Genomic DNA, 12476 nt, shown 5'->3' on the forward strand with positions numbered 1-12476 from the left:
ACACCCAGACTTCTGCCCTGCACCTCCAGACCCCCAGCCCTCTGCCCTGACCCCTGAACTCCCCCCCACATCCAGCCTTCTGCCCTGACCCCCCCCACACACAGCCTTCTGCCTGCACCCCCACACACCCCCAGCCCTCTGCCTGACCCCTGAACCCCCCACACCCAGCCCTCTGCCCTGCACCCCCACACCCCCCACACATCCTCTTCCCTGATCCCTGAATCCCCCGACACACCCAGCCTTCTGCCCTGCACCCCCACAGCCCCCATCCCTCCCCCCCCCCCCCCCCCCCCCCCCCAGGTCTGGGGTCCCAACTGCCGTCCCCTTGCCAGCTGGCGTCCCGGCCGCAGGCCCCGCTCAGCCCGCTGCCGGCCTAGGTGAACAGAACGCCAGGCTGGCGGCGTAAGATCAGCATTTTAATTTAATTTTAAATGAAGCTTCTTAAACATTTTGAAAACCTTGTTTACATACAACAATAGTTTAGTTATATAATATAGACATAGAGACCTTTTAAAAAACGTTAAAATGTATTACCGGCATGCGAAACCTTAAATTAAAGAGAATAAATGAAGACTCGGCACAACTCTTCTGAAAAGTTGCCTACCCCTGCTCTAGCTCTTCTCATCCTTCCTGTCTACTTAGGCACCAAAGACCTAGATTAATTGAAGACCACTCAAAGTAGCGATCCTTTTCTAGTCCAACCTCAAATACAGAAGGGGACACCTAGAGGAAAAAGGGTAATATTTTGAAAGTGTCTAAATTATTTTGGAGCCTTGCTCCCAAATGTGACTTAGGCATTCAGGAGCCTAAATCCCATTGACTTTCATTGAAATGTAGGTGACTTTTGAAAAATTTTGGTTAAAATTTTCAAAAGTCATGCAATTTTGTGGCAAATGCAGAAACAAGTCTAGCGTGTGGATGCACTTAATTTCTAGACCTCTAAACACCAAATGTTTTCTAGGCGACCTCACTGAGATGCTGTTTGACATGGATATGACATTCCCAAGATTTAATGTCTGGAAGATTTCCTTATCCACGTTGACAAATATTTCCCAGTATGGCCCAAAACCACCTACTTGGCTTTTCACAAGTAATCCCTGCCCCTACCCTCACAGCTAGTCAATCCCTGGAACTGATTTCTGAACTAGAAGAGGATTTAGGAAATGGGAGCTATACCTGCCTGTTCTGAATTGAACATCCTCCACCAGGTTGAGATCTGACCCCTTCCGGTTTACATGCAAGAATAACATTTCTGGTTTTTTTTCTGAGAAAATCACCCACTTCTGAGAGAGCCTTTTAGAATGCTAGGAGCCTCTCATGCCACAGAAGACTGATAATCTGATACATTCCTTCCTTTGAATTCAGACCGTTCATGTAACAGGATGTCTTGGAAGCACTGCAGGAACATTGTGTCACCTGCACTTCCCTGTGGCATTTGATATGGTCAGCCATGGAATGCTGTTTTACCTCAGACACGATGGGATTAGTGGGATAACATTGGATATATCTACACTGAAGCTGGGAGCAAGCCTCACGGGCTGGGTAGACAGTCATGCTAACTTGCTAAAATATAGCAGTGTGGACATTGCGACTTGGGCAGCAGCTCAGGCTTTCAAGGCTGCTCAGCCCCCTGCTCTGAGCTCTAAGCCACAACATCCACCTGCTATTTTTAGCACGCTAGCTCAAATAAGAATATAAATAACTGAATTAGAGAAGAACCCTGTAGATTGCTTTGTGCAACTGAGGTCCTCAGAGAACCCTCAGAAATTGGTTCTTATACAGACTTCTCATCGCCCCACACTTCTCCAAATGGGCAATAATGTAGGTTGCTCTCTATGCTCCAGGAGAATTTCTTGGCAGTTTTATTCCATTTTTTTCATGTATTTTAAGAAACCTGGAGGGTTGAAGAGAATAACAGACTTTAGGGCTCTCAACAGACACGAGCCCTCAATCCTCACCAGCATTCATCCAGAGAATTTCCTCACTTGACTTTCAAGAAGTGGAATTGCACATCCCCATCAGATGGAGACACTAAAGGTTCCTCACGTTTGCTTTCATATCCTTCCACTTCCCTTACAAACCCTTCCTCATTTGGTCTTTTAACAACACAAAAAAAGTGTTCACAAAAGTATGGTTACAGTCATTGCAGACTTTTGCGTACTTAACTGAAAAAAAGTGGGAATAACTTAGACTTCTTAAATCAGAAAACCATGGCTGCCTTGTAATTGGCAAAGTATCATATAATGTGACTCAATATCAAGCACATAAAAGGCATCTGAAGTGTCAAGCAGATTAGCTCAAAAAGATGGGTCCACACAGGGAAATGGTCTTTGAACGCTACACTTTCATCTGTCCCAAAATACAACAACAGCTCATCAACCTGTAGGTAGTAGCAGACAGAAGACAGAAATCTGTTACTCAGAGATAAAAGACCACAGGGGCAGATGTGAAGAACACACTGGACCTGATTCACTGTTCCTTTGCTTTGTTTTTATGTTTGTATAATTCCACTGAGGTCAATAGAATTGTCTGTTTAAACTGATATAATGGAGTGGAAAACCAGGCCATCCCAAGACTGTCTGATATCTGTATTCCTTCCCCTTCTTCTTCTAGCCTTAGTCCCATGTGTAAGGGGTCGGATCTTCAAGTCTTTCTTCTCCATTCCAGTCTGTCTTGAAGCAGTTCCTCAGAAACTCCGTATCTAATCAAGTCCTATTATATGACATCCATCCATCTATTTTGGGTCTTCCAGCCCTTCTCTTACCCTCCACTTCTAAGTTAAACACCCTGTTTCCTATATATTCTTCCCGTCTTTTTTTCATATGCCCAAACCGTCTAAGCCTGGATTCCCTCAACTTTTCTGTAATTGGTACCACCTTCATACTTCCCCTAATACGTTTGTTCCAAATATGGTCCATCCTTGTAACTCCAAGCATGCATTTTAACATTTTCATTTCCACTGTATTCAAGATCTGCTCCTGTCTCTTCCTCAGTGTCCAGCATTTGGTGCCATATGAAAGTATATTACTTCTCCTCCCATGCCCTGAAATCTCTTCTGACCAAGTTGGTATTCATTTCCCCACTCTCATGGCCATCTGAGCTGTACTGCAAATTGATGTGGCTAGGAACACAGTTGTCATCAAACTTCCGTCTTTAGAGATTTACCCACACAGGGCCTGATCACTGAGTGAAATGAAAAACCTGAACCTAGCAGAGTGGATGCTGAACAGAGTTAGATGAGCTGAGCTAGATATTCAGACAGTTATCTCACACAGCTCTCCTTGCAGCTAGCAAAGAATCCACATTCAGTGACATCAAATGATAGCATGAGATGGCTTAGAAAGGAACAATGACTACAATGTCATCTACATATTTTCTGTTGTGAAATTCCTTCAGGATGGCTTGACCATGGGCCAACACTCTGAAAGGACACATGGCAGCAATAAGGTCAGTCTTCTGGTTTGATATGGAAAAAGTCATTATCTGCTCAACCCAATGTAGCTGGATTGCCTTGTTGGAGATAATGAAACCTCAAACTTTTTATTGTCCTCAATCTATTGTTTCATGGTCTGTTACAGCTTTTGAAACAATGAGCTCAATGTCCATCTCATTCCTAACTGTTAAAATGGTCTTTGTAATGGTCATGTCTTCTTCCCAGACAGCATCAGAACTTAGAAGCCTTGTTAGTAGAGATTTGGTATCTCATATTCCATTACAACACTATTGCCCTAAGGACACTAGTCAACTCTGCATCCAAACAAGTCTTCAACAGGAATCACAATATTCTCCTCCCAGCATTTTGCCCAAATCTAAAACACAAAAATGTAACTATTGCATACCTACCTTTGTTATAACTTTAACATCTGTAGTGATAGCTGAGAGTCCGGAAGCTTAATCTTAAAAAGAAAAAACAGTATAGGAAGTCAAATTCTGTTCCTAAATTTTCACCCAAATCAAAGAAGAAAGAAGGCCCTGACTATGATGCCATTTCTACCTAGATCAAAAATATACTGGGAACGCAGGATTATGAGCATATTATAGCAGATGAGTATTGAAGTCCTGTGTATTGGCTGAAGAAAGTGGAAGAACAGCAGTCTGGTCCAATATACACATTTTCATAAAATACTAAAAAATGGAACCCTACAGTATCCGCATTGATTCTTCAGTAGCCTTCCTCTGTCCTCTTGTACTTCAGTCTAATATGCTGATTGTGCTCAACCCTCCCTATTGTTTCATTGCCTGTCATGTGCCAGATGTGGTGGATTAACAGACTGTCTCTCAAAGGAAAGTGAGTTTGGGGTTACTATACAATTTCTGTTTTCAGAGAAGGATAATGTCTGCTGATCAATAATCTTCCCACTCCTTTAGTATGGGGACCGTTGAATTGGGGTGTATTTTTTGTGTATGTGTATTCAGGATCAATCTCAAAGATCCAGCTGGGAAATTGATTCTCTGTGTGAATAGCAGTTTTTAGTAACTTTGGGGGAAAAAACTGGCCTAAAGTTAGTATGCAAGTCTCATCAGCTCAAGGCACAATATATATAATCATTCCAGCCGCTTCCAACCAGTCAGTAAGAGGGGACATGACCCACATACTAAGGATAAGTAGAGAAGAGAAATTGATGGGCATATTTGTAACTATTCCATGTTAACTCATTGGAACCCAAATCTGTGTTCCCGCTGGTTAACCAATGAGGTCTTCCTTATAAATTGAAGAATACTGAGGCAGGGCAGTGGCTCTTTCTGAAGACCCACTCTGCCCTGCTTCAGTCCAGAAGCTTCTTCTGAATCTTTGGCCTCCAGATGGTCCTGGCATGGGAGCTCAAGGGAACTGAAATCTTCCTCTGGCAATGGCTCCTATGAAGCAGTTGCTGGAATTGTTCTGCTTTCATGGCTTCTTAATTTTGGGGTACAGACACTTACTCTTCTCAGAAGCTGCACTGAGTAACCGTTTATAATAGGCGTAGGTAAGTATATTTATAATAGGCGTAGGATGTCCATTTTGCTTCCTAATTTCTCTAGTAAAGTCTAGATAAAGGATTAAGTGCCCTAGGCTAAACACGTAACTATTCCAACTGGTTCTTACTGGATTGACGATGGACTGATACATCAGACCTTAGTCTTCAGTTATAAACCTAGTGGAACATTGAAAATGAAGTCCTACTTTCCCTATAAATTTCTGCTCGGGTCTTTTAATGGTAGGAGACCAGAGTTGTAAACAGAACATTATATCAATGCTAACATGCATTTCAGCTTTAAAACTTTTGGAAACTTGAAAGAGTAGGGTTTTTTAATACTTTTTTAATATTTGATTTATGATAGTAATAATGACTTTTAGGAAAAGATTTTTCCAGGTTGTTAATGACCAACTAGGTTAAACCTCAGGCCTTCTACACCTCCAGCTAGTTATAAAATGCCAGAAAATGTCCTCCCTATTGGTCAGTATTCCTTAAGTAAATATTTCTTTCCCTAACTCAAGAGAGAAGTAGAATGTTTTAGTAGAAATGTATCCTTTATAGAAATATTCAGAGGCTATAGCTGGAAGATGTTGCCAAGTTACCTACCCAAGTGTTTATCATTCCAGGAAATGAGACTTTCTCATTGGTAATAAAAGGTTTATATATTGAAAAGTGCTGAGTGCTGATACAGTTTTCAGGTATCATCAGCATTCAAAGATTTTGATTAACAGGTATGAAATACTTTGAGTAAACATATTTGTATAACATCAGTCCTTGAGAATCTTTTAATTCCTTAGATATGTTATTGAATACAAGGAGCTAGAATGTTTGTTATAGGGTTAGGTTTTTTTAATTAACTTTAAGAAAATGCAGATTTCCACAATCTTAAAAGTGTATGTGAAAGCTATTTAGATCTTAAGTTAATCAAAATAGATTGTTCTGTCCTAGCTTATTTGCTGTCCACTAGAGGACAGCACTGCTTCTGTATCTGAATGCATTAAAGTGCAGAATATGTGCAGCATTTTCTTTGAAAAAACAAACAGCAACCTCTGAGTTAATTGTTTAAACAAAAAGCATTTAACATTTGCAAAGATAACCAAACGAGAGTTTTTTATCTAAAAGATGTTATCATTTTTTATTTGTTGACTTTGTGTAAGACAAACTGTTTTCTGTGATTAAATACACTTTTGCAAAAGGAAATTTATTGCTTGTTTTCAAAAATGGAAAGTACATAATTCTCAAACACTTACGTTAAATGCCTGATTCCCTAAGAACAGAAGAGTACAAAGAACAAAACACATGCAAGAACAAAACAGGCTAACTATTGTGTGTTGGTGGTGAGATGGTGGTCTATTGATCCAACTTCTTAACCAATCCAAGTTTTGCAAAGCAGACTTGGGTTCTCAGGCCTTAGATGCTGAGTAGGTTACTGAGTTGATGATAGATATTTGATGAAGTAGTCTGAAAGTGGATGTAGCACCCTCACTGACCATTACATGGAGCAGTCATAGTGATTAGCAAGATAAGTCTTACAGGCTCGTTTGCACATCTGACTTTCACAGGGATACAGTGAGATTGCTGAGTAGCAGCTGAGGCCAGGCTTCTGGAATCTATTTTTGGCAGAAAAAATTAGCATGCTAAAAATGCTACAGTACATAGCTGGTTATAGTTTATCCATAAAATAAAATGTTTTTCATTAAACTCCTAAATGTTTAATATTTCTATCATCACAATATAATTTGATTTGAACATCATAAGTATGTTGAAAATTTTAAAGGAACTTTTTAATTCAATAAAGTTGTTTTTCAAGAAAACATGATACTATCTGAAAAATGAAAGAGAGATATCAAAATGATTATAAAATTATTTCTATGGTGTAAATGCTCTTTAATCTAGTTTTCTCTGCTTTTAATAATTTAATTGATGCCAGTGAAGTATTTTCTGAGATGAAAATCATTAGTTTTTTTTAAATTGATTTTTCACTCTTTTCTTGTGAATGTGTTACTATTTTCTATTTTCAATACGTTTGAGATTACAAACTTTGGTCACCCCTGTATCAGAACCATATAGGCATATACCGTTAAATCTGTCCCCAGTATATCTTTATTCAAGTTCTAAAGTTTCTATGACAGCTAAACAGTATAAATATCCACTATTTTACCATTTTTGAGATCCTTAGGTAATTACAAAGTAAAACTTGTATATAAATACAGTATTAACCAAAGTAAATCAAAACTTCAGAGTACTGAAATTACAAAATTGTATATTTATTCTTGATAACACATAGAAAAATAATGCTTCATAGCTGTTAACTCTGGTATTTGGAAGTAGAAGACTAATTTATACCAGTATTTCTTACATACATTCATTGTGCAACTTCATTACACATTTGTCAACTTCGGACTAATTATTTTTGTACAGCTAGGGCAGGGCATTGCATCTTGTGATTGTCTTTCTTACTAATAGGATTCTGTCTGCTTCAGCAGGCAGTAATTGAAGGCTTCATGTACAGGATAGAAAAAAAAAGTTTTAGCCTGAGTGGGCCATTGTCACTGTTTCTGATAACCAGCAGAACAGAAAACAGGAGAAAACTGAACTTAGAATAGAACAATCAGAGACCAGGAAGACTGTCCATGAGAAGAGAAAGTATGTCTTAGTACTGTTGAATTAACTGTAGCAAATCCTTGTTTTGTTGTAAACAAATGTTCTGTTTGTGAATGTTCTGCTAGTAATTAACTCATAGTTTTGTATAAATATTAATTATTTAAGAGTAGGTATTGAGAGTAAATTACAGTTTTTTTGCAATGTATCTGGTAACTAAGAATTTCTGCAATTCTTTAAAGTACTTGGACCATGAATTTTAGTCCCTTTTTGTTTACAGAAACAGAAACTACTTCCGTTTTTATGTACAGTGGTTACCATTAAAAAGTCAGCATTGGGCAAATGTTATCGCACTGTAATATCTAAGATACTCAAATTTCCCTTATATTTGAAATAGTAAAGAACTAGATTTCATACATCACTGTTGACAAACGTTGATTTCAATAAAAAATGATCACTATGCCTTCCCCCTTCTCCTCCCCAAAAAAATTGCACACACAAAACAAAGTTTTTGAAAGATTCAATAAGTTTAAACTGAAACTCTCAAGGTTAATGGACGGGCTTATTTGACTTACTTATTCTTTTTCTTTTTTGTTTAACCTGCTGAGAGAGATTTGTTTTTTGCACATGCATAACATCCTCCTCTGCCTACCCAAGTGCTTTTTCTAAATGGAAAAAAAAAAATACCCATAATCCAGTATATGTGAGTAATGCTATAAATGACACACCACCATTATGCGTGTGCTGTAGGGAGAAATACTCTGACAGGAAAACTTTCATTTTCAAGTTTCCAATCTGGTTGATACAAACAGTGGGGTGGGGGATAAATTAAAAATGAAAAATAACTAGATGATCATGTGAAATCATTTTAAACATACTGTTTAACTATATAAAACAATTGAATTATCACAGATATCACGGTTTTGTAACTACTGGTAAAAGGTTTTTTTTTTTTTCTTTTCTTTTTTAATGGCAAACATTGTACTTGTACTCATTTACTCTTAATATTTTTCCAGGTCTATTGGTGTGCTACCCTCTATCACAGCAGGCCCATTCTAATAGCTGTTAACATTCCACACCTAGTGATGTCCCACTGAAGGTCTTTTCTACCTCTACAAACAACTACAATTTACAATTTAAACTTGATAGATACAACAGTGTCGTTTTCCAAGGATTATTTCAAAGCCACACTGAAGTCTGATGTCATAATAAATGGAATATAGCTTCCTGTATGTATGTTAGTGTACCCTGGTAGAAAAAGTAGGGATAAAAACTGACATTATGAGACAAAAAATGTTCCACAGCTTCCTATAAAGAGTAAACATATTGTACATAAGTGATTTATTTTCATTACTGAATGATATTGAATGGTTTTCTCATATCTACAAATCTAGTTGATTAGATCACAATTTTGTTAAAATGCTAGTGGATTGACTATCTTAAGTGTAAAACATCTGATAAGACTTCTTCTCTTTATCCTAATAATCAGATGGTCCTCAAATAATCCTACTATAACAACCACTACTTTAAAACATCTTAATAATTGACACAAGTGGTCTTACTGATAATTAATCTTGTATCTAAACATCAGCCGCCTTATCATTTCAGAACTGAGTTTAGCTTCAGAAATGTACATTCCTTTTGAATATATGTTTCTACTGTAGCTAATTTTGCAATGTAATGATCTTGTGGATTTTATGGAACAGACTTTGCTCTCCACAGCCCAAAACAGGTTTACAATTTAACTAGCTCTTTCTTTAACAGTGAAATAAGTCAAGTGATTTTCCATTAGACGTCTGCTTTCAATAAGTGTTTCAAAATCAGTGTCCAATAGAACAGACATTTAGTAAATATTGTAATTGCATACATGCTAATAGTTTATGTGAAATAGTCAGCACATATTTAGATTCTGCAACAAATACAAGACTCACGTTTTCATTAGAGAATTTTTATTTATAATGATTTCCCTTACCTCGTGTTTTAAATGGCACGTATAAAACAGTCAACAAAACTGACCTCTGGTGAGGCTTTGGGCTCCATTTGCTTTATCATAACATTGACTTTATATCACTTTCAGTTTTTAATAGAAAAGAGGTAAAAAGAGCCTTGGGGCTATGAAACACTGCAGGAACTCCAACTACAGAGCTTTTTATGTGTGCATTCAGACATAATCTGCTTCTGTGTTGTCCCAAGACACAAGTGTTAAGTAAATAAAGAGACTAATAAGACTATTGTTTACATAATTATCACCCTGTCAAAATCAACATGAGAAATACCGAAATTTACATTGTGAAGCAAATAGCCAAGATGACAGACACAACTAAATAAGTAGTTAATTTTTAAGGTGGTAGTTTTGTAGTTAGGAAAAAGCAAGGTTTTCCTATTGGAGGAAGATGGGTTAGAATGCATTTATAACCTGGACAAAAGAAATATATTGACCTGTGATAGGAAACTTTTGAGAAATGACTTGTGTTCTAAATTAGTATGATGTGTTATGAGTTTTTGATGTACTTAAACATAATTTTTTAAAAATTACATCTCATTTAAAGAGAATCTGCTTCCTGCTTAAGTAGCTAATATTTTAATTAAGTCTGGAGTGAAGTTTTTTGAGTATCTCCTGATAAACTCCCTCTTTTATGTTGATGGTAATTAAAGAGCTCCCTAAGGACCTCAGTAGGCGCTTTGCAAGGCCCGCGCTAATTGTCAGACATGAGACACTGACCAGTTGGTTTGCTCTTGAATAGCTGACAGCGTGCTGTCAGCACAGCAGTTTTATTTTTATGTATTGTGAGCTGTTGTCAGGGCTAACTGGGTCCTATTGTGGCTGAAGATGTTGCGCAAATTGAGGCAGATGGCTCTGATTCAGACACGTGTCATTCAGAAAGGGGAGAGGGGATTGGCCCTGCAAAGTGGGGTCACAGTAGGTCACAGACCTGCTCTACACTTGTTAGTGTTTTCAAAAGCCCATGTGCAGCAACTTTGTTGTTCTCAAATAACACACACACACACACACACACACGTGTGGTGCACTCCTTGTGGAAAATGGAAGACTAGGCTGTTGCCATCCTCATCCTTCCTGTCTCTGGGGCCTGGCTGTGCATGCAGAATGAATTAACAGGATTGACAGAAGTTCATTGTGCCTAAAATGGCTTTTCAGTCAATTGCAGTGCTTAAAAGGCTAGTTTTGCTTTTAATTCCGTGTAATTAGTGAGTTCTTTATGTCTTGGAATTTAATAATGGAGCATTAGATCTCACTTTTTATTTACAATATTTAATCAATAGAAAAGTGTGTCAAATGTTCTGGAGATAAAATAAATTAAGGGGAGAAGATCTGGTGTTTCAGAAAGATTAGTTTGTTACATAACATCATTTCATATCATGTTGGGTATTCAGTTTGAGCAATTTAAGTTGAATTAATTCATCACGTGGCATGCAGAGAAAACATTTTCAAAAGGCTGCATTTTAACAATTTAGAAAATGCATAACATCAACATCATTTTAGTATTGGATTTAGTTATTTTGGTATAAAATACTGAAGATTATCCTTTAACTACGAATACAGTTGGTTTTAAGTTACTGGTGCAGAATGGAATACTTTCTTTCAATTGAAGTACTCGGTGTTAATACACAAAACTAGAATCTAAACAATAATTTTCCTTTAAAGGAACTTTCTTGTCCATAATACTAAACAAAAAATCTTGTACTAAATCTTTGTGGATTTATTAGATAATAAAATCTAAATAAAGCTATTTGTGCAGCACTGCACAAATCCTTTTTCTGAGGAATTTGTAGGGGGATTTAGGGGTTGTCCCCTATACTGAATTAAATTGAAAAAGTTTTGAAATTTAAACTAATATAACTTTAGAAAGAATACACTACCAACTTTTGGCTTTATATGAATGCCTTAATGATTTTTTCCCCTTCCTCCAGGTTTGCAGCTAAAACTGTGCACAGTGGGTCATTGATGCTAGTCACAGTGGAGCTGAAGGAAAGCTCTACAGCACAGCTCATCATAAACACTGAGAAAACGGTGATTGGTTCTATTCTACTGCGGGAGCTGAAGCCTGTCCTGTCCCAGGGGTAACCTGCTTACATCTGGACTTCAGAATCTGGCACACAACAAAAGTGCCTGGCATCCACTATTGCTGCCTTTCATTTATAATAATAGCCCTTCCATCTGGCAGTGGGAGAAGAATACACTCTTGACATTCTTGTCTCCTGCTTTAGAATGCTAGTGTGTATCTATCATGTATGCAAGGGGTTTTTTTCTGCTTGCTAACCAAAGAACATATATTTTACTGTCATTTAGCTACACCCTTAAAAGTATTTCTCAGTTGTTCTATCCTGGTATTTCCCCTCTCTTTCCTCCTACTCCCCCCTCCACTTTTTCCTGCTATGAAACATAACTATTTGATAATAAAGTTTGGGGAAAATCAGCTTGCCTGAGCAGTGAGCTAAAATGGGAAAGAGAGACTCCAGCAGAATCTACAAGGTACATAGTATAGGATGGATTTATTGTATGAGAGGTGTAAAAGGACAATAGACTTACTAGAGAATGTCATTGTCCAATAAAGCTGCTTGTAAGCTTGAACTCATACATGTTATAAACAGTCGTTTCCAGCTACTGCCATTTTGTCAAATATTTCTAAATGTTAAGACGCCAGTAAAGTAGTGTTATGAATGGACTCTCTTCTCTTTTGTTTTATAGGGAACTGACTCTGTACATCACTAGGAATACATAAATCTTACCCATTTGAAGTAAATATCATGTGAGGGTTGCATAAAGCCTGAGTTTTTTGTCAGAGGAGTCTAGAGGGGATTGGACAAGGAGAAATTCATCCCCCTTATCTACAGTCAGCAAGGAGGACTGCTGTGCAGCCCTCACCCCGCTGTACCCAACAATCTGCTGCCTATGGG

At 37.7% G+C, this 12476-nt stretch overlaps 1 protein-coding gene across 1 annotated transcript in view; it reads left to right on the forward strand.

Moving 5' to 3' along the window:
* Positions 1–12240, forward strand: part of AP3B1 (adaptor related protein complex 3 subunit beta 1) — a 238077-nt gene extending 225837 nt beyond the window's left edge. The window contains exon 26 of the mRNA XM_024194104.1: positions 11490–12240. Within this exon, the coding sequence (XP_024049872.1) occupies positions 11490–11643 (154 nt within the window). The 3' untranslated portion in view covers positions 11644–12240. The remainder of the gene's footprint in view (positions 1–11489) is intronic.
* The last annotated feature ends 236 nt before the right edge of the window (positions 12241–12476 follow it).

The sequence above is a fragment of the Terrapene carolina genome, unplaced genomic scaffold (assembly GCF_002925995.2).
Source record: "Terrapene carolina triunguis isolate 2854851 unplaced genomic scaffold, T_m_triunguis-2.0 Scaffold69, whole genome shotgun sequence".
Lineage (NCBI taxonomy): Eukaryota > Metazoa > Chordata > Testudines > Emydidae > Terrapene > Terrapene triunguis.